This window comes from Scardinius erythrophthalmus (genome assembly GCF_964197995.2).
Source record: "Scardinius erythrophthalmus genome assembly, chromosome: 17".
Taxonomy (NCBI): domain Eukaryota; kingdom Metazoa; phylum Chordata; class Actinopteri; order Cypriniformes; family Leuciscidae; genus Scardinius; species Scardinius erythrophthalmus.
This window is the reverse complement of record NC_138237.1, coordinates 27,429,448-27,452,334: the sequence shown is the minus strand read 5'-3', so window position 1 is coordinate 27,452,334 and position 22,887 is coordinate 27,429,448. Positions and strand designations below refer to the sequence as shown.

At 40.1% G+C, this 22,887-nt stretch overlaps 1 protein-coding gene across 1 annotated transcript; it reads right to left on the bottom strand.

The window, feature by feature from the left end:
• Nucleotides 1-3,220: 3,220 nt before the first annotated feature.
• poglut3 (protein O-glucosyltransferase 3) lies at nt 3,221-9,751 on the bottom strand. The gene is made up of 8 exons (XM_081390324.1): nt 9,266-9,751; nt 8,267-8,461; nt 7,347-7,630; nt 6,896-7,112; nt 6,607-6,803; nt 5,406-5,600; nt 5,138-5,242; nt 3,221-4,250 (listed from the first exon to the last, which is right to left on the bottom strand). Exons 1-8 carry the CDS (start codon nt 9,492-9,494, stop codon nt 4,110-4,112), a joined length of 1,563 nt encoding a protein of 520 aa, XP_081246450.1. The 5' UTR covers nt 9,495-9,751; the 3' UTR covers nt 3,221-4,109.
• Nucleotides 9,752-22,887: the final 13,136 nt, after the last annotated feature.

The following is a 22,887-nucleotide window of genomic DNA, read 5'->3' as shown; positions in this document are numbered from 1 at the left end:
TCTGGCCTATCCTAATTCAATCAGCATAAGGCTCCAAGAGCCATTTGGGTCCGAAAGCCATTTGCAGAACAAAAGGTGAGATTCTCAGTGAATCATTCGTGTGCTAAACCCATCAGTCTGAGTGAAACTGCGGCTTCAAGAGCCATTTAAGACAATAAGGAGAGAACAGGAATTGCAACTATGCTGAGATCTTAACCTTAAAAGCTAAAATCAGTATTCTTCACCGTGATGTTATGTAGGGAAGCATATCTGAAATAGATTCTTTAATTTGTAACCCTTCAGAACCTAGAGCAGAGAAAATGGTTTTGGAGAAAAAAGTCTAAATATAGCATATACTTAAACTGATATTAATTGATCTAAAATACTTTAAGTAGCTGCCTCCATCCACAACAGAACAGCTTCTGTGTCGGTAGTCCTGTTAGCTTTTCCAATCTGGGCTGTGTCATTTGGTTAAGTATCTCAATAAAACCCCACTTCAAAATATCTGAACTATCCCTTTAATGCATAGATACAGAAAGACAACAATGATGTGGCAGAAGCACCATGTATGGTGCATATCTCAACTGCTGGACCCAGTTTGCAGGTACGTGATAGGTTGTTATTTAATGGTTCATTTGAATTACAGCTTTTATATGTTGTTGGTGTTTTTCTTGGTTATAAATCAAATCTGTTTTGTCTGTCTGTATTCTTGTTAGTTTCTTGTGAGTAACATACATTCTTCTGTGCTTTTTAAATACTGTATTCAGTCTTCCAGAACACAGCTGCCTGTGGATGACCGTTCGATTGCTTCTGTGGCTGTCTGTCTGGTAAGTTTCATATTCACTAATAACAGAAGTATACTATAAAGTGGGACCAGGGAACTTCTGCAAATAGAAATCTGAGATAAATAGGAAGATTAACAAAATTATTTTAGTTGTCCCCTTTGAACCCCTATTTCATAACAAGCTTTGGTAATATGACCCAATGTGATACCAATTTATGTTCTTAGGATATTCCAAAGGCAATCAGGGACCGCTGTGACAAGGTTACAGCAGCTAAATACACCAATGATTTGATGCATGGTCTGTACACCACTGCATTCATGGCAGCTCACAGTGTGACTGGGCTTGGGTCATCAAGCAAGGGGGAGACACGACCATCACTCCCTCCTGAAGATGTTAAAAAAGATTGTTTGTAAGTATTTCTTCTTCAGTGACAGTCAGTAATGTGCCGTCCGTAAAGAGTGACAAATGCCTGCCGCGCTGTGTAGTGTTGTATCATTTCATAACATTAGAAAACATTGAGTGAGCCATACAGACTTAATAAATTGTTAAGGTAACCAGGTATTTTGCAAAGCAGGCGCGGGTACTGTAACTCTTTCACTCTCATTAGTTTGCCATTGTATCTGTAATATCTGTCTGTGTCTCTATATGTACCTGTTTGTATGTCTATGTATATATCTGTAACTTGTCTGTTCTCCTTTCCTTTACTTCTTTTCTCTCTTTTGGTGAAGTTAAATCTGTCTTCCCAGAAAAGAATGATGCTGAAATAAAGGGATTCATCCGCCAGAAGTTATCAAATGTGGCCAAGATCATGAAAAGAAAATCCTGCTAAATATATGGGGGAAAAAAATTAAATGTAAAAATATTGTTTTTATTTGCCTGAGCTGAATATTTTATTTCATGTACCATTGTACATTTGACAGTTGTAGGTATGGTACAAATACCATGGTACATACATGTGTATATACCATGGTCTTATTGTACTATTAAAAATACCATGGTATATGTACCATGTTTTTTTCTCTTTTTTTGCAGTACCATTATACATATCATACTGTGTACCATGGTACTATCAATGTCAAAAATACCATGGTACAAATACCATGGTAAAATTTCTTATGGGTATCCATGAAATCAATCCATCCCCAAAACCGAACTCCTCTAATGTCCTAAACCGATAAGCCCACTCTATCCTATCAAATGCCTTTTCGGCGTCTAACAAGATGATCACCTCAGAGGAGCTATTGTTTTGTCCGGAGAATAAAATATTAAAAAGAGTATGGATATTAGAAAACGAAGTCATCAGTTTGTTCCTCTGAGATAATAGGGAGTATTGCCTCTAAACGAGAAGCTAAAAGTTTGGCTAAAATCTTAAAGGGGTGGTATAATGCCCTTTTCACAAGATGTAAAATAAGTCTCTGATGTCCCCAGAGTGTGTATGTGAAGTTTTAGCTCAAAATACCCCACAGATATTTTTATATAGCATGTTAAAATTGTCACTTTTTGAGGGTGAGCAAAAACACGCGGTTTTGTGTCTGTCCCTTTAAATGCAAATGAGCTGCTGCTCCCGGCACAGGGGGTGGAGCTTCAAGAGCTTGTGTCCTTTTACCTCAAACACACATGCACTAAAAATATCAAACACTTTTAGCCTTTTATGTTCAAACTGGATTCAGACAATGATGGAGAGACTCAAGAAGTGACAACATGTAAAAGCAACAGGACATTTCTGAATGGTTAGTTGATGAATTTATGTAGCTTATGTGTAGTTATCTTCTAGTCATTGATTAGCATATTCTGTCTTGATAATCTATTGATCGTGTTCTGGGGGCGGGGTTTATGTAAATTCTAGGGTTGGTGATGTCACTAACCCGGGAGGAATGTGGTGTAGTCTCTACCAGCCGTTTGTTGTAGTCCTTAAAAAGCGATTTCTTTAAAAGCAAATATCTCCCTTTGCTTTGAACTTTGAGCATTGTTACTTTGCAGATGTAGTTTATGCTCAAACAGCAACATGACACACTAACTAAAGTTAGAAAAGTGAAATCAAATTCAACCACCCCTTTAACATCAGCATTGAGTAGGCTAATAGGTCTGTATGAGTTACATAATGTCCAGTCCTTCCCATCTTTAAGCAAAAGAGTTATAGATGCTTGTCTCAGTGATGGGGGCAGCATAGCTCTAAGGATTCCTCAAATACAGATAAAAGAAGCGGAGCCAATTTAGCATGGAATTTCTTATAAAATTCAGAGGGCAGTCCGTCTGGGCCAGGGGATTTCTTCGATTGCAATGAATTAATTGACTTAATAATCTCCTCTAAGGTAATGAGTCTATCAAGTTTAGATGCTAAAAGAGAGTCAAGCTTAGGGAAGTTAACAAGTCCAAGAAATTGTTTCATTTCTTCTTTAAAGTCCGAAGCTTCAGTTTTGTGCAGGGAGGAATACAAATTTTTGTACTATGAAAATATGATTAAAGACAGTTTATTTTGAAACAAGTTTGATTTATTTTTTCATTAAAAATTAAAAATAAAAGTCCTTGAGTTGACAAATGTCACTTATATTACCACAGAATATAGCTGTTTGGCACAACTGAACGAATGGAATGTGTACAAGTTTAAGGCAAGCATGATTTATGCTCAGACTTTGGGGACACTGATTTTTTTGTTGAGGTCTGAGACACAAACTCCACGTCTAGTCAAACTGACACTTAAGTCACCAAAAGATCAGTTCAGCCATTCATTCTGAGCCGTCACAGAGTAAGAATTGTTAGAATATGATTTCTTTTGGCAACGAGCTTACAAAAGCTAGCTTACATTAGTTCATTCAGAACATTTACTATAAAGTTTCTGAGACTACTCACAGATTTTACATTGTTCCACATGTCAAATGTTATTTATCATCCCTGCTTTCCATACTGATAAGTAATGCTATAAGAAAAGTAATATTAGTAAGGACAAACAAGGGGGAAAATGATACAAAATTCAAAGCAAAAACAGAAAAAAATATAAAGATCCAAGCAAAAATGTTACACTCATAGTTCCGTGAAATTCAAAATGTTAAAAAGCAGAAAAATTTTGGAAATAAAATAATTTAAAACAAAGTTGGAGTAATAGCATAATGCACAGGTACATAGTTATCTGCACTCAGATAAACAAATTGTTAAACATTTTACTCCAATCGAAACTCAAGTAAGCCATCGTTCATCCTTCAAAAGTACATCATTCCTTTATATCTATACACAACAAACCATTCTGATTCATTTGAATGTTTTTTGTGTTCACTTCAATATTCTTTCTATCATGTGCATGTTTGTGACACTTGCTTCAGATGGAGTGCTTTTATCAGTTAATCTTTGTCAGAGCTCGTCCTTCTGCTGAAGTTTCTGATCCTCTGATCTCCTCTCACAGTTACACAGTGCAGTGTGATCGGATGGCTGAGGCACTATTTCCATATCAGGATGGACTAGAGGCTGAGTGCTCTGACGATGTGCATAGGTCTGTAAAAGGACAGGACACACAAATTGACTACATTTACTACTTTCTTTGTGTTAGCTGTACCCAGAAAAGTCTCCCCAATGACAGCTCCAGGGCTTTTGTTAAAAGGTTAGTTCACCCAAAAATGAAAATTCTGTCATTAATTACTCACGTTTACACTACGTCAACAGCGTAGGAGAGTGACGTGCAAGAGAAACCACTGTAGTCACATGGACTATTTTAATGATGTCTTTCCTATCTTTCTGGTCCTTGAAAGTTGCAACAATGTTGCAGCCTATGGGTGGTTCAGAAACCTCTCGGATTTCATCAATAATATCTTCATTTGTGTTACGAAGATGAACAAAGGTCTTACGGGTTTGGAACGACGTGAGGGTGAGTAATTAATGACAGAAATGTATTTTTTTCTACTGTATAGACTGTCAAGTTTAATTAAAAGTCCATCTCGCCCGGGGCAGGTCAGTTTTGGTCTGAAATACTTTATGTATATATTTAAAAATATATTTAGCCTCTTTGCTATATCTTACACACACTTTTAGGTCTGAACTTTGTTGGTAAACATGAATATGCACACACAAAGACAGATGAAAAACAGACAAAAAATATATATATTTTTAAAAACAACCAAAAAAAGGTATTTTGAAATTGAAAAATAATTTTAAAAAAGGGTACATGTAGTAATAACATGGTAATATTTAAAACTTAGACATTTTTTCACATTCACTCATTAACGAGAAGTCATTGATCCGATACAATATGGTTTTAGTTGAAAAATATTACGTTTTATAAGTTCAATGCAAAAGCTGTCTGTAGTTTTTGAATGCATTAGGAGGCACGTTACATTTATTAGTACATTATTCAGCATTTATTGTTGTAAACAGCAGATTCTTACCTGAAAAACAGTGTAGTAGTAGCAGTAGAGTCTGTGAGGCTGAAGCAGATCTCTCACCACCGATTGTCCCATTTTAGCTACGGCCTCAGCCTCTGTGTCATTGTTCTGTGTACATTAAATACATATTCAAGTTCTAACAATTACAAGATTTTCCTTTTTTGTTTTGCATATAATATGGGTCTCTTTTTAGCAATTTTGTCATTGGTACATGTAAATGTATGCTGTTACTATACATATTCAATGTGCTCCAAAAGGACACCGTTTGTACCTTAGCCCATTTAATCTTCTCGATGAGGTCAGAAAGGTCCCTCTTCACTGGGATGTAGTGCACACCTGGTTTCAGATGTGTGTAAAAGTGTTCGTAGTATGGTGAATCCTGTTTTAAGACCAAGCTGTTGCCCAGCATCAGGTACGGAAACCTATAGGCTGCTACTGTTCCATCCACATTCATCTGGTATTTGTACTAGAGAAATTTTCAAGCATGTCCCAATTATTCATTTGTATTATTTATTAAAGAATTAATTCACTTTCAAAACATTTTTTGCTGATAATTTACTCACCCACGATGTCATCCAAGATATCCATGTCTTTCTTTCTTCAGTCGGAAAGAAATTAAGGTTTTTGAGGAAAACATTCCAGGATTTTTCTACATAGAATGGACTTCAATGGCAACCAACTATTCCAATGTTCAAAGAAGGTTCAAATTTCCATCTCAATGCAGCTTCAAAGTCTCGACACGATCCCAGTTGAGAAATAAGGGTCTTACCTAGCGAAACGATCGGTCATTTTCTAAAAAATATATATATATACTTTTTAACCACAAATGCCCGTCTTGTACCATCTCTGAGATGCGGCAAGTATTACGTCATCACATTGGAAAGGTCGCGAAAAAAATAAAAATAATAATAATATTAAATTAAAACAAAGATGTCGGATGATTTTGAAGTTGGAGGAGAAAATGAGATGACATTTTTCGCCCTTCCCTACCTTTTTGAACCGGAGTACACAGACAAATAACTTAGATAGATGCCGTGGCGCGTGACCTTTCCAACGTGATGACGCAATGCGTCGCACATCTCAGAGATGGTACACAACGAGCATTTGTGGTTAAAAAGTATATCATTTTTTAAAAAAAAATTAAAATGACTGATCGTTTCGCGAGATAAGATCCGTATTTCTCGACTGGGATCGTGTCGAGACTTTGAAGCTGCATTGAGATGGACATTTTAACCTTCTTTGAACATTGGTATAGTTGGTTGCAATTGAAATCCATTCTGTGAAGAAAAATCCTGGAATGTTTTCCTCAAAAACCTTAATTTCTTTTCGACTGAAGAAAGAAAGACATGGATATCTTGGATGACATCGGGGTGAGTAAATTATCAGCAAAAATGTTTTGAAAGTGAACTAATCCTTTAAGCAGAGAAAAAGCATATCACAGTTAAATGAAGCTTTTTGAACACAGTACTTACCTTAAAAAAATCAAAGAAACCAACCAGTGGTGTTTTTCCAAGTTCCTTCTCCCGTTCACGAAAGAAAAAAAACGCTGTTATTCCTGCATCGAGCAGCTCTGGATTTTCTTTGGACATGATTACCAAACGCAAGCGCTCTTCTCGACTGTCCCTGCCTCTGAAGAATGCCTTGTCCGTTTTATTTGACCACACAGGACCTGGGAAAACCAATAAAGAAGTCCAGAAAGATGAGACAAAGGTAAGTAAGATAATATCGGAGATTGACAGGAGCTGATGTTCGAAGAAGCACCTGTGTTCCCCTGGACTGACAGCAGGTCATTTGTTACGCCTCTCATTGCCTCTAAGGATGAGTGTGTGATATCATATGTGGGAAGAATGATGTCACGCGTGTCCGTGGAGCCGCACCATGAGATAATAGGCACTGGTCCAGGTTTGTCATTCACTTTCCTGGTCTCCATTGGCCAGTCTCCTACGTTAATATAAAATTCCACATCAGGCATTTTTACCTGGTGGAGACAGGACAGATATAACAATAAAATAGTTGATATGACCAATGTGTCCAATAAATCACCATAAAAATGTAAAAACAAATAAATAAAAAATAAGCGCTGATGACAATTATAATGTTTTTTTTTTTTATTAAATTAGAAAAATGCCAAATAGAAGCATATTCACTGATGGGTTTAATTTTGGACCCCATTTTTTTAATGAAATAAGAATAAAAGGTAAGAAAAGCTTACTTTTCGAGCGAGGGAGAGCAGTATCTCATCCGAGAACATCTTGAAATCGGTGTACTTGCCCAGGGAGCGCCGATGCACCTGGTTGTTTAAGATGGTATAGTGAATGAGTCCTCCTCGCTTTGCAAAGCGCATTGGAACCTCCTGCAGGAGCTGCTGCAGATCAATAGATGGGAATGAACTGAAATCCTCTTGAATTTGGGGGTCTTCCTCTGGGCACTGCATGACCCTCTGCCACGCTGCCACATCGGACTCTGGACAATCACAGTACTCATGATGAACAGGACCTGATGAAATTAAAAAGATTTTATTATGCATATTTTGCAAAACTTTTAAAAGAATTTCAGATCATTTGGAAAAGAGTTTGTCTTTGCATAATACTAATAGATGTACACTTCTGCATACTTTTAAAGAGTATACCTTTTACGGAAATAATATACTTAAGTGAGAACTGAATGCAATGTTTTTAGACACTTAATTTTAATTTAATGTATTATATATGTATAATTTTTTTGAAATATGGTTAAAGTGCACTGCCGAATGTACAAGCATTTATGGTAAACAAATATTTACTTAAATGTAATTCTATTGACAGCTGTATGTCATGTATTTTAATGATGAAGTTGCAATTTAGTCCATATAAGCTATATTAACTGTAAGTGTAATATTTTCACACTACACACTACAGTTACAAATATAATCAAGTACTTCACATGTGCTTTAGTATGTTATTAAACGCATCAAAAAAGGACAACAAAAGGAAAAAATAAAGACTTTCAATAATAATTGAGGTACACCACAAGTGCTACTACAGTACTACTGTATTTATGTGGAATCTCACTGTGCGAATGCAAAATATAAAGTTTGGCTGGGTAAAACTAAGCCTATAGACCACATCTATCAATGTCCAAAAAATATGTTACCCCTAAGACTGTATGGTGACTTTGCCACTGCCTTGTCTTGATACAAAACTTCAATCTTCAAACCCTTCATAGAACTTCCATAGAGTCGGTATCTGACAAGCAGGGAGCCGTCGCCCCGATCCAATGGCGCTGGGACATGGACACGAAGATACTCCTTTTCCAATGAGGATATCGACACTTTGAAAGAGTCTTTAACTAAAAGAAAATAAACAGTAACCATAAAGTGTGCAAGAAAAGATACTGACATACACCTGGTTTAAACTAAACAGATTTCAGTCAATTTACATGAAAGGGGGAAAAAAAACTAAACATTTATATTTGCATCGATTAATAATATTTTACAACTAAATACTTGCTTTTTAATCCAGGACAACTGTGTATTACTGAAAAGGAGATCTTAAAAATCTGGTAATCCATAATAATAATTAAAAAAAGTCATTCAAAACACATACAAACACCATCACATTCGCCTATATACTGTAAAACTGAAAAGTAAACATAACGTTACATTCGTTCAAAAATTTGAAATGTCATGAAACTTTAAGGCTGATTTAAGTTTTTTCTTTTCTTTTGGATAACCCCCTTGATATGATCCATCTCTTTTCCAAGAGATATTTTATATATATATAATATGATATATATGATCAGTGTTGGGTAAGTTAATTAATTACTAGCTACTGTACTAATTACATCTTTAACAGTGTAATTAGATTACTGTACTACTTACTCTCTCAAAAAAGTATTGCATTATTAATTACTTTCCAAATGCCAAAGTGTGTAAAGGGAGAAGGTTACATTTAAAACATATATTTTAACATAAAAGTTTGATTTTAAATCCACTATTGTTTTATATAGAATTGTTCTATAGTCTAGTATAATGCAATCAGAATTAACTGTAATTAAATTACAGAAAAAAGTAATCCCAAAAGTAATAAGATTACTTAGTAATTAATTACACCCAGCACTGTATATGATTATTATACATATTTACATTCTTACCAGGAGAGACAGTGATGTTGTCTCCTCGTGAATCAACAGTCTGAATGTAGAAGTATCTGACAGGAAGCACAACATCAGGATTCAGTCCAGGACCCCACACGAGACATTTACCCGGATTAATATCAATACTCTGACAAAATCCAACATTGAAAGCTGTAGTAATGACCAGGGCGAAGGCAACATTTGGCATATTTGCAAAAGCGTTTCTAATGTTTAAATGAGGGATCATTTTATCTGCTGTTCCTGTCGCTGAGCAACAGGGAGTTGAATTAACGTTACAGCTAAAGTTCGCTGCAAAGCTGCTAAGAATTTATTGACATGGTTATTACAGACGTTTTTAGCCTTTTCCTGTTTTATAGACCCGGACTTGTTGCGTTAAGGTGGAAAATAGCAAGTTAAAAAATAATTAGGGTGGCTTTTAAGTGTGGAGCTTGTGCTGCGGTGCGCCTCGATAATAAATCCGGCGAGTTTTAAAAACTATTCAACAGTTCCGGATCTTATGGGAATGTAAGTTAAAGACATTGTTAAACACTCTGCAAGATACGAAAAATATCGTACGTGCAAAGTACCTTAAGAAACAGGTAGCTAAAAGCACACCCTTTGCCATTACTACAGAAATTCAATAGTTTGTGCGTTAACATAAGCAGTCACTACAAATGTGTATTCAAAAGGGTCCAAATCACCAGACGCTAAATCTAAAAGTCATCTGATTCATGCCCATTCAAAGACATTTTTATCTGATTGTTCATTGTTTCCGTGCATGCTCAGCACACTGTGTAATGCATCTTGATGTTAAAACTAAAACCCGGTGTGAAAACAGCCCTAATCGAAAGTAAAACACCTCATCCGCGTCTACGTTAAGAGGTCGTTCAGACCTCATACCCTCTTAGGCCAATGTGAGCTGACTCCTATCGTCTACCTGTACTCGATAACAAAAACATAAATCTTTTTATAATAATAATAATAATAAAAAAATTAAAAAAATAACACATTTATCAACATTTAGCCTATAGACAGGACTGTGGAAACTGGGTTCTTTTAAAAGAAAAATTAAAACCTATCATTTGATTTTTATAAATCGGTATTTGTTTTATTTCCGTGTCTTTAAGCTGGTAAATCGCAACAACACGTTCAGGTGATACAGGAAGACCAGTTGCTGCTTATTTGGTTTCCGTCAGAGTTGTAGACTTTTCCTAACTGTTGTCCATAGTTTTAATACCAGTTGTGCAAAATGAAGGACTTTAGTTACTAAACTGTCTTACCACTTCATCTTGACAATAGAGCATGTTTTGTCAGTTCATTTTCAGATTTAACCGGACACAATAAAATGGTGTTGTAGAAAAAAAAATAAAAGTGGAATTGTTGGGCAGGTTAAATATAACCAAATTCCACAGTTAATTTATTCTTTTTTCTATTAGGAATTTGTATAGTAGGCCTAAAATTTTTGAAAAACCGTGTTGTTGGCAACTGATACTGAATTTTCCAGATGAGAAATGTTGGTGGTTCTTAAGATTCTGAAATAAATTATTGCTGAATGTTCGCTAAACTGAAGCGTGAAATCACTTTATTGCTATTATTCATATCGTGCGTCTTGCATGTCGATAACAGAGTGATTTGCATGGTTAATGATATTTATCGTTATTCATAACGCAACATGCCCCTCCAGGTGGATGAAGATGATTATGACTGTCATTTCTCTACATCACAGTGAAAACTGAATGTCCATATAACACACTGACCTGCATCAAACTGCATGGGTTGTTAGAAAAATGGTGAAAACACAACAAAAGGTTGTGGTTGTACTGCTGAGGAATAGTGTCATACATTTATTTTAACCACTAATTCTTTAATTCCTTTGCCTTTTGGAAGTCCATGTGATGATGTTTTGCCCTCATAGTAAACATTTTTTTATTTTCTTGGCATAGTGATAAACTATTCCTGGCCTTATAACTACCTTTGTTTGAGGGCGAGCCAAAGCAGGTGTAAGGGTGGAATTCCTGCAGTGGTTCAGGCTGCAAGAACTGCCGAACGCCTAAAGAAACGTTATTGGCAAGATGGTAGAAAACTGCACATTTCTTGTCTTTAACCACCCACTGCCACTTATACCAACGACGGAAATAAGTGCAGTTACAATAGCTTAATATTTGTGGGAGAGCGTTGCTATAGATAGTGATGATATTGTATTGCAATATGTAGCACTTCAAAGTCAAATCCGAATCAAAACTAGTTAGCACATTAGTTGCAATTGAAAAGGTTTAATGACAAATTATGGTTATGGTTACACCTAAAATAGTTACAAAATATATGTATGAGATGATGATAACTTATATTATTAATTGTACCCAGCATATATGAAAAATGTTACCTGAGAGAGAGAGAGAGAGAGAGAGAGAGAGAGAGAGAGAGAGAGAGAGAGAGAGAGAGAGAGAGAGAGAGAGAGAGAGAGAGAGAGAGAGAGAGAGAGAGAGAGAGAGAGAGAGAGAGAGAGAGAGAGAGAGAGAGAGAGAGAGAGAGAGAGAGAGAGAGAGAGAGAGAGAGAGAGAGAGAGAGAGAGATAAAGAGGAGCCCCCAAGAAAGGGACCCAGAGAAGAAGATAGCCAGAGCATCCAAGAGACAGAGCAACAGTTACAATCTTCTTTTATCCTTTCCTTGACCATGTGACTAAAACCCAAATGTGAGACATTCAAACTGACCAATCAGATAATTACACTCCCACCACTGTACTAAAGGTGTGACAATTCATTGACCCCCAAAGTACAAACATTTGGCTTGCATGCCTAGATCACTATCAGCCCCTCTGTGCCTTAGGAACTCCAAATGGTCATTGTCTCTGAAAGAGGGGGTAGAAAATATATTTTCAATCCTACAAATTCCCCCCTTGGCACCGTTGGCCACACACATGGAGTCCAAAGGTGACACAATCCATAAAGACACGCTTTTTGTTGCGTTTAGTTGTATCTTCAGACTTTTCGTCCAAGCTTGTTGCAATCTCGGTTGGTTAATATTCAGTCTTTGTTCTCCTTCAGCCCTGCATGAGGAGGCTCCATTAAATGGTGTTGCACCGTTCATAGATGCAAATCATCCATCGAACACTTCACACCTCCACAAGAACAGGCACTGAATCTGGGAGCAAACGCTGGTTTCTCTTTATGAGACGGGTCACAGAATGTGAACTTTGGTTGCAGGGATCCTGCAATCTTAAAAGAGCATAACAACAAACAGCAAAAGCAGACACATGGCATTTGTCATTGGTCAGAGGATTGATATGGTCAGATTAAAATTAGTCTTTGGCAAAAAGCCCTTAAATTGATGTACTTAAAAATATGGTCAAGGGAGAACAAAAGAAGATCTTACAAGCTCTTACACTGTTTCTGGAAACATTTAAATAAATTGCATTTCAACAAAACAAAAAATGCTGGTTTAAAACCCCATTCCATGAAGAGTATCAGCAAAATATTCAGTGTAACCAAACACAGAGATTCAATTGAATTAATGTCCAAAAACATTGTTGCAAGTAAAATGGACACAATACAAATAAGCAGAAATCAAATCAGTTTCAGAAATGTTTCAAAAGCATTATTGAGAATACAAATATTTGTACTTGGGTAAAAATGAGAAATACTGACATACAATTTAAAATTTAACTTGGTGAGACAAATGATTACTTAAGTGATAAAGTAAATCCAAAGAAAAACAAAACAAACAATTACTGGATGCAATTCACAGTTATAATTCAGTCTATATGTAAAGACTTAAATAACATTGTATGCATTAATTTTGTGAGGCAGAATCAGATAGATGCAGATTTGACTTTGGTGGCTGCATTTAGCTGTGGCTATGTGTAAATTCATCATGCCCCAAAACAAAGGTGAGGAGGTTTTACAATTGTGATGCAAATTTGGTCCTGTTGTTGTAACAGGGAGCCAGCATGAGAATGTGAGCATGAGGTGTGATCTGGCTCAAAATGTTCCCACACCATTGTTTCAGTTAAAGGAGCATGAGAAAAGTGCAAAGTATAGAGTTACTGAATCCTGTTGTGAGGGAAGCATTTTCATGGTTAATGCAAATTGTGATTAACATTGTGGCCACATGGCAATTCTATGCTCCTTTACGTGGTTTTACTGCAGCTATATGGAAAAATAGCAGAGTTTTCCACTAAGGAGACAAACAAATTCAACATAGTCACACATGCAACTTAAAATTGCTATGCAATTCCAGTAAAACAATTATTCCAATTTACACAAGATACATGGCCTAGAATTCTTAGCATCTACAGCCTTCTAACCTAAGTGTTTCATCCAACACTTACAGTAAAGCAATCATGTGTTTTAAAGAATAAACTTAATTAGCCTATGTGCACATATAGCACAAACAACTATAACGTGTGTTCTATGAGCACAATGTGTTACACACAATTACAAATTTGAAAATACAAACAGGATCATTGCAATTTGGATATTAAACTTCTTGCTATTGGGCTACTAACCCACTAGCAAGTGAAGTTAATAGCTGAAGGCCTTGCATGAACAAAGCAGTTAACTCACTAAGAGTTTTACCTGTACGTGCAGATCGCTGATTTTTGCTCTTAGAAAGTGGTTTACTATTTTTCTGAAAATAAGGAGGAGGTCTGCCCCTTCCCAGTGACCAGCATTTTCCCTCTATATGGCCTATTTTCTGACAGGAACTGCAAAACCTGCTTTCTTTACCATAGGGATGTTTGCTACGTTCTCCTGGAGTTTGAGGGTTTTCGCGACTCTCTAATGCTTGTACACCATGCGTTCTGGTACATGACTCTGCGCTATTACGGTGTTGCATCACCTTAAGAACTGAAATAGGCACACTTTCTTGGTCAGTTGCACATGCATTTTCTGAACTAAATGATTCAGATTCATTAGAGCAAGTCACCTCCTCTAAGAAGCGAACGTGCTTTTTAGTCCCATCGCTGTTAAGCATTTTGGGAGACAATTTAGCATTTGGCTTAGCCTTGAGTTCTGCAATGATTTCCTTGTGATTTTTACACTTTTCAGTCAGGGCTAACTGCTCAGCTAGTAATTCATCTAGCTGTGTTTGAAGATCTTGAATCTTTGCCTCAGACTTTTGTGCCTCTGCACTCTTAGATTGCACTTCTTTACATTTAGCATCTATACTTGAAGATAGACATGTTGTTAACTCACGTAGCCGTTTAAAGCGCATGTAGTTTAAAGCTTCAATTATTTCACCATGTTTTGATTTCTTATCATGTCTACCAAGTATTTGCCAATATGTGAGAATTTCATCATCTGAATTGAGATTTTTTGGTACATATTTGCTGTTCAAGATAGGCTCAACTTTTTTGCTCCATAAAGCAAACAATACATCACTATTATCAGATTTGTTCCCTTCCATCCCCGAGGAGATCTGAATATTCACAATATTTACAAATTATACAGTAATGGGACTATTAAAGCTATTCAAAACCTTCTAAATTCTGTTTCATTCAATTCATGCAAATGGAGACATTTCCTATCATACCATTAAACAATCAAAACAGACTTACCCATCCCATGGTCAGAAGGTCAGCTTTAATCCATTCACAAAATCAACTGTGAAAAATGTCCTCATTCTGTTTAAAGTGAAATTTCAGAAAACACACTGCAAGGGATCCCGGGTTTCGGCACCATCTGTAAGGGTGGAATTCCTGCAGTGGTTCAGGCTGCAAGAACTGCCGAACGCCTAAAGAAACGTTATTGGCAAGATGGTAGAAAACTGCACATTTCTTGTCTTTAACCACCCACTGCCACTTATACCAACGACGGAAATAAGTGCAGTTACAATAGCTTAATATTTGTGGGAGAGCGTTGCTATAGATAGTGATGATATTGTATTGCAATATGTAGCACTTCAAAGTCAAATCCGAATCAAAACTAGTTAGCACATTAGTTGCAATTGAAAAGGTTTAATGACAAATTATGGTTATGGTTACACCTAAAATAGTTACAAAATATATGTATGAGATGATGATAACTTATATTATTAATTGTACCCAGCATATATGAAAAATGTTACCTGAGAGAGAGAGAGAGAGAGAGAGAGAGAGAGAGAGAGAGAGAGAGATAGATAGAGATAGAGAGAGAGATAAAGAGGAGCCCCCAAGAAAGGGACCCAGAGAAGAAGATAGCCAGAGCATCCAAGAGACAGAGCAACAGTTACAATCTTCTTTTATCCTTTCCTTGACCATGTGACTAAAACCCAAATGTGAGACATTCAAACTGACCAATCAGATAATTACACTCCCACCACTGTACTAAAGGTGTGACAATTCATTGACCCCCAAAGTACAAACATTTGGCTTGCATGCCTAGATCACTATCAGCCCCTCTGTGCCTTAGGAACTCCAAATGGTCATTGTCTCTGAAAGAGGGGGTAGAAAATATATTTTCAATCCTACACAGGCAAGCGTATTCAATTGTGTTACACCTTCATCCACCATCCATATTTTCACTGCATTTACAATTGCATAAATAAAGCTATGAGATCGTTAAAATTAGAAATCAGGAAAAAAAAATACTTTTAATATATGTCCAAATAGAAACTGTTATTTAAAATTGTAATAATATATCACAATACTGTTGTTTATAGCCTAGGCTATATATTTTAAGCAAATAAATGCAGGCTGGGTGAGCATAAGGGACTTATTTCAAAAACATTTAAAAATCCAACTGACACACACACAAGTTTCAAGTTTTGAAAAATACAACAACAAACAGTAATGTTGTAAAATATTATAACAATTTAATTTATAATTATATAGGATTATGTAACGGTTCACAAAATTCACGGTTCGGTTCAATCGCTGTGTTGCATTGAGACTCTGGTATGGCTTTATTTTGAAATTCTCATCAGCAAAATAGAGGGAAAACAAACAATATTGACAATATTGTTTATAAAATGTAACAATAGGTTACTGTTCGTAACCCCGGTTCTCGGAAACATCGAGTGGAGAGATCCACCTATGGGAAGGGCATCCGCATCTGACCTCTGCAGAAGCATCCAACTGCACCAAGTCTGGCCTGACAGACAGAAGCGCGTGACCAATGCCCGGTAAGGGACCCGCCCCTTACCAAGTGTATAAACCACTAGCACGCGCTATCTTACCTCAGTGAGCATATTCGCTTCTCGTGCAGCAAGTGGGGCAAGCTTGGTGGATCTCTCCACTCGATGTTTCAGAGAACCAGGGTTACGAACAGTAACCTATTGTTCTCTTTCATCATCTCGTTTTGAGATCCACCTATGGGAGATATGGACAGCTCCCCGACTGCCCAATACCAATGAGGCCCTGAAAGCCAGAAGATGGTCACCTGGAAAGGCGGTGCATGACACGTCACAAAGTGAGACAGACACATAGCAACAAAGAATAACATGTGATAACATGCATTCGTGAACAAACCTGACCACACTCAAAGGTGAATAGGTGCAGGTTAGAAACATGCTTAGTGACCTTAAAGTGCTGGGCTAAACAGCCCAGGCTGGGGGGGGGGGGGGGGGGGTTTAGAAGGACGGGGTTAGAAGGCCTAAGAGCACGAAGCTACAAAGAGCCCACACCCAGAACAGAATGAGCTACCGGGGTTCTCATGACATCGAGCTGGTAGTATCTGACAAACGTATGGGGAGAGGCCCAGCTTGCAGCGGCACATATGTCCTGCAAAGAGACTCCCTTAAATAGAGCCCAAAAGGCAGCCATGCCCCTAGTGGAGTGAGCTCTGATGCCCTCTGGAGGCTGCACTCCCTTAGACTCATATGCCAACGATATAGCTTCCACAAGCCAATGAGAAAGGCGTTGTTTAGAAATGGGGTTCCCTGAGTAAGGGGGGCCCCAAGAGATGAAAAGCTGGTCGCTTTTTCTAAACGAGCTGGTCCTGTCCAAGTACGCCCGCAGGGCACATACAGGGCACAATGCGTTCAACCTCTGCTCCTCCGTGGAGGAGAAAGGAGCTGGGTGAAACGCGGAAAGCTCAATCACCTCACATGTGAATGCCGGGAAGCATTTTGGCATAAAGGCCGGGTTGGGCCTGAGAAAAACTTTATCTCCACTGAGAGAGAATTTAGTGCACGAGGGATGAACAGAGAGTGCATGCAGATCACTGACGCGCTTGGCAGATGCCAGGGCCAGGAGCAGAGCTGTCTTTAAAGACAATGTCTTAAGGAAAATGCTTCCCAGGGGCTCAAACGGCTGATGAGCCATCGCTTCCAGCACCATGGAGAGGTCCCACTCAGGAACTCTCCTGGGTGCCGGAAGAGAGCGGCGTGCGCCCTTCATAAACCTACGAATAAGGGGGTGTTGCCCCACCGTAGAGCTGTCAAATCCCACATGACATGCAGCGATAGCCGCTAAATAGACCTTAATAGTGGAAAAGGATCTTCCCTTATCCATAAGATTCTGCAAAAAGCATAAAATGTCAGTGGTAGAGCACAGATATGAAGTTAATCGTTGCCCTTCACACCACTCTTCAAACACCCGCCACTTACAGTCGTAAAGGGACTGTGTCAAAGATTCCCTGGCACCCTGAATAGTGGCCACAACACGTGGGGGGAGCCCCAACGCGTTTAAGTTGGCCCTCTCACGGGCCAGGCCCAGAGGGCCACCCTGTCTGGGTGCGGGTGGTAAATTTCCACGTTCGCCTGGGATAGCAGGTCCGTGCGAAGTGGGAGGGGCCACGGCTGGGCATACAGCAGAGGGATAATCTCTGAGAGCCACGGTGCCTTGGGCCACCTGGGAGCTATCAGAATCATGGTCAAGCTCTGCTCCCTCACCCTGGCCAGAGACGGCGTTATGAGGCAAAGGGGAGGAAATGCGTAGAGCAGCACGTTCGGCCATGGATGTGCCAGTGCATCAACACCGAGTGGGGCATCCTCGTCCCGTAGCTAGAAGAACATAGGACAATGGGCATTTTCGCGCGAGGCGAAGAGATCTACGGTTGCCTGGCCGAACCTCCTCCACAGTAGACCCACTATCTGAGGATGTAACGACAGAAAGTGGCGCCTGCTCCATACTAACAGCTTGAGAGCGAGAGCATGCAACTGTGCACGTGCGCGTCACTTTGACAGAGCGGCGGAGATCGCGTAAAGGGCTGAGGTGAAGAGATAAAACCCACTTCATGAACGCCCTCATTCTCAGCAGGCCCAAAGGCAGGACATGAATAGCCGCCGCCATAAGACCCTGTAACCTGAGACATGCGCGATAATGTACTCTCGCTCCTTCCCTGAATTGTGTGAGACAATTCATTAAGGAGAGAACGCGCTCCTGTGACAGACGCGCGCACATTGTACCCGAATTCAGCTCCAGACCCAGAAAGATTACTCTCTGCGTGGGAGTGAAATTGCTCTTGCTCACATTCACTCTGAAGCCGAGCGCTGTGATGTGCGCCAGTACATGGGCAGTGTTTTGCATGACGATCTCTCTCGAATCGGCTATAATAAGCCAATCGTCTAAGTCAGGATTTTGAGGCTAACCTTGCCTCCACACACAGACAAAATGTTCTCGGGCTGAGAGCTAGGCCAAATGGAAGCACTGTGAACTCGTAACATATGCCTTGAAAGGCGAAATGAAGAAACTTCCTGTGTGAAGGATAAATGCTTATGTGGAAAAAAGCATCTTTCAGATCGATCGATGTGAACCAATCGTTCTGTTTTATTGCACGAGAGAGAACGTTGTGGGTTAACATTCTGAAATTGTATTTCCTTAAATGTTTGTTCAACACTCTGAGATCCAGAATAGGACGAAGAGAACCGTCTTTCTTTGGGATCAGGAAATAACAGGAGTAAAAACCCGGATGACACTGATGCGGAGGCACTGCTGGCACCGCCCCTTTCTCGAGGAGAGAAGATATCTAGTCTTTCAGAATTTGCGCAGAGCTCTCTTCTGTGTGAGAAAAGATAACTCTGTTGAAACGTGGAGGTTTTCTGGCAAACTGAAGCCTGTAGCCCTTCATTATGGTGCGCATCACCTAATCTTGGGGCGACACAGACTGCCAGGCTGTCACGTGTGACATGAGGGAGCCCACACTCACCGGAGAATTGGCAATACAACCGGATTGTTCATTTGTGATACGATGGCGCCATCTAGTGGACAACTTAGGGGCGACATGTAGGATTTCTGAGGAACAACAGCACTGGGCAGAGCTTCCGCTCTCAGTGTTAGATAATTCTGTTGTTTTTTATTTTTTTATTTTTGAAACACACACAGGGATATGAACCTTTATTGAATGTGTGAGAGGTTGTTTGTGCAAACTGTGAAGAGACTGTGGTTGAGGACTTTTCAACAGTGTTGGGGCACTTTTTGGCAGTGAATTTCCCCCTAGTTCTGAAACGAGAAGCTGGGAGGGGAAATTTTGTATGGACCACACCTGAACTTGTGACAAGTCCGTGTTGAACTGAGGTTGGGCACCCGAACGAGGGAAAAGGGGCCTCTTTTTTCCGAACGAGGGAAAAGGTTCCTCTTTTTGGGTAAAGGGGGGGAAAAACTCAAACCTGTGTCCAATGGGCTGGCCGCCCGAAAACCTGGACAGAGAAGCCCCTGGGGAGAAGCCCCTATGCCTCTTCCTCTTCCCGTCCGACGGGGTAGAGTTGTAGGGCTTTTTTGCTGCGGCCGCAGCGAAAGACGCCTTACCCCAGGGCTTAGGAGGATGGTTGGGCTGCTGGCTGGGATGCTGGCTGGGTGGCCTGCTGCGAGCCTTGGGTCTGGCCGTGTTGTGGTACGGCCGTGCTGGGGCCTGAGGGGGCCGTGCGGGGGGCTGATGCGGAGTGGCCTTTCTAGGCAGGCACAGTTTAAATGCCTCATCCTCCTTCTTCTTGTCATAGCAGCGCTGTTGCATAAGGGCAACAGCAGGGCCGAAAAGAGCCTGGCCTGGTTCCACCGGTGCTCCTGCTATGCGGCATTTCTCGTTGTCGGGCAGACCAGAGAGATTGAGCCAGAGGGCGCGTTCCCCCACGACGGATAAGGCCATGGAACGTCCGCCGGCTTGGACGGCCTGGCGGGCGTTGCGAAGGACCAGATCGTTGACGGTGACGATCTCCTTCCACAGCGTCGGAGATTGCACGCCTTTCTCCAGGTGCGAGCTCATATCCTCCAGCAGCTCCGCCTGGTAGGCCGAGAGGAGGGAGGAAACATTAAGAGCCCGAACCGCAAGGGCCAAGGCCTTGTATGTGGCCTGGAAGACAGAAGCTGAGAAGCGGTCCATCTTATTGGGGAGAGCTGGCTTGGGGGGGCCAGTTATCCTCCCTGCGAGGGGTTAAGGTGTCTGGCAATCGAGGGCTCGATGGTGGGAGGGTCACCCATACCACACGTTGCCATGTCCTTCACCTCCAGACCCGCTAAGCCGTGCTTAAGATCGAGCGGGTCTCTCCAGTAGTGGCGCATGTGCTTAGCGCACACGGGGAGGACCGGCATGAGCTGCTTCCTAGGACCGGGAGGAGGCCCCAGGAGCTTGCCGTCATACACATCCCTCTCTTGGTCGGCGGCATTCTGGAGGGCCGGCCATTCAATGCCGAGACGAGCAGCCGCTCGCTCACACACCTCGAGAAGTAACCGCGTGCAGCAGTGTAGCCGAGCCGCTAACCGGGGCAGCTTGGGTGGACGGGATGGTTTCCTCGTTGTCCGAGCCATCAAGTATAGCGGGGTCCTCGTCCTCGCCTGAGTCGGGCGGCTCATAGTCGAGCGAGGAAGCACCGGGAATAAATTCCTCGAGTAAACCCTCAGACTGGTCAGCCCAGCTGAGAGAAGGCAAGCTCTGGGAGGCCCCCGGAGCTGCAACGTTTTCACCTACTCCCACATCCGAGTCGTACTGATCATCCGCGCTTTGGGTGGACGCAACCTTAAGTCGGCGTCGGAGAAGCTTCCTAGGCAGGGCGAGGCAATGGCTGCAGTTTTTCGGAAGTGAAAGCGCTTCTTCAGCGTGCTTTAATCCCGTGCAAACCACGCAAAAGAGACGGGTATCCCTCGCGGCAATGAGTGAAACACAGGCAGCAGGACATGCACACGACTGCGAATCAGACGGGTTAGCAGGACCGGAGGCCATACTAACAGCTTGTTTGTGATCCATGGGAGAGGTGAAAGCTAAGACGCAGGCAGGCAGCCTGAGCGAATCCAGGTAGCGAGCGTGGGTGGCTTGCAACCAGAAACCAATCACAACTGAACGTAACCGACTGACAATTACGCCAGGCGGAGGCTGATCGAAGGTGATATATCCTTCCTGTAGTGAAGTCAGCGACACGTAGAGCAGCGAAGCAAAGAGGTCGCGAGAAGCGAATAACAACTGAGGTAAGATAGCCCGTGCTTATGGCAAGCCATTTTAACATTTAACAGCTCAACTGGATGTGTTGCAGATATCTGTAATTCAGTTTTGCCTAGTCAAAAAGAACATTTCAGATATCCGCAACTACATTCTTCCTATCCATAATTGTAATTTCAGATATCCACAAAGACATTCTTCCTAGGACAAATGACGTCACTATTATGGCAAGCCATTTTAACATTTAACAGCTAGACTGGATATGTGTTGCAGATATCTGTAATTCAGTTTTGCCTATTCAAAAAGAACATTTCAGATATCCGCAACTACATTCTTCCTATCCATAATTGTAATTTCAGATATCCACAAAGACATTCTTCCTAGGACAAATGACATCACTTTTGCCATTCATTTGAATGGGGTTTATCATTACAGATATCTACAATTCAGTTGCAGATATCCACTATGTAAATTACAGATATCTGCAACTGAATTGTAGATATCTGTAATTCTCGTTTGAGATATCTTCAATTAGATTCTGACTAGCCATAACTCCAGTTCAAGATATCTTTAATTCACCTCAATTCAAGATATCTACATGTTCCTTTTCAGATATCTTAAATTAAGTTTTGACTAGGCGAAATTACGTTGCAGATATCTGTAACTGGAGTTATGTCTAGTCAAAATGGCGTTGTAGATATCTCAAACTGGAGTTAGGGATAGTCATAATTTAATTGTAGATATCTATTATCAAGTTAAAGATATCTTGAAATTAAGTTTGATTAGAGATATCTGAAATTTGAGATATCTGTAACTTTTATTCTGCCTAGTCAAAATGTAATTACAGATATCTTGAATTAGAGTTTTGACTAGGCCAAATGACGTTGCAGATATCTGTATGCATGCATCACACTTTAGGCGGGAGCAGAGCGTGTTGTTCAAATCATCAAATCACATAGCACCTGTTAACTGTTAACTTTAATTAGCACTGATTAGCACCATGTCGGAGCAACCAGAGTTTTTAATCGTCTTTTTTCATGCTGTTAGATACTGTTTCAAACTGAAAAAATAAAATAAAAAATAAGAACTAATCTGAACTAAGAACTTTGTTTCTCATCTAAGGAAGTTAATGTTATTGTACTTTCAAGAATAGCATGCATGTAAGCATCTTTATTAAAGTGAATAAGTGTGAATCTTTTTCACGCATAAATCTTACGGCAACAACAACCTTTTAAGCATGAACATAAACATAGCATTGTAAAAAAATATATATATTTTTTTGTATATAAAAAACATTTTCTGGTGTTTTTTTCGATTACAGCCAACGCCATGCCTGCTTCTTTCTTCTTCCATTCA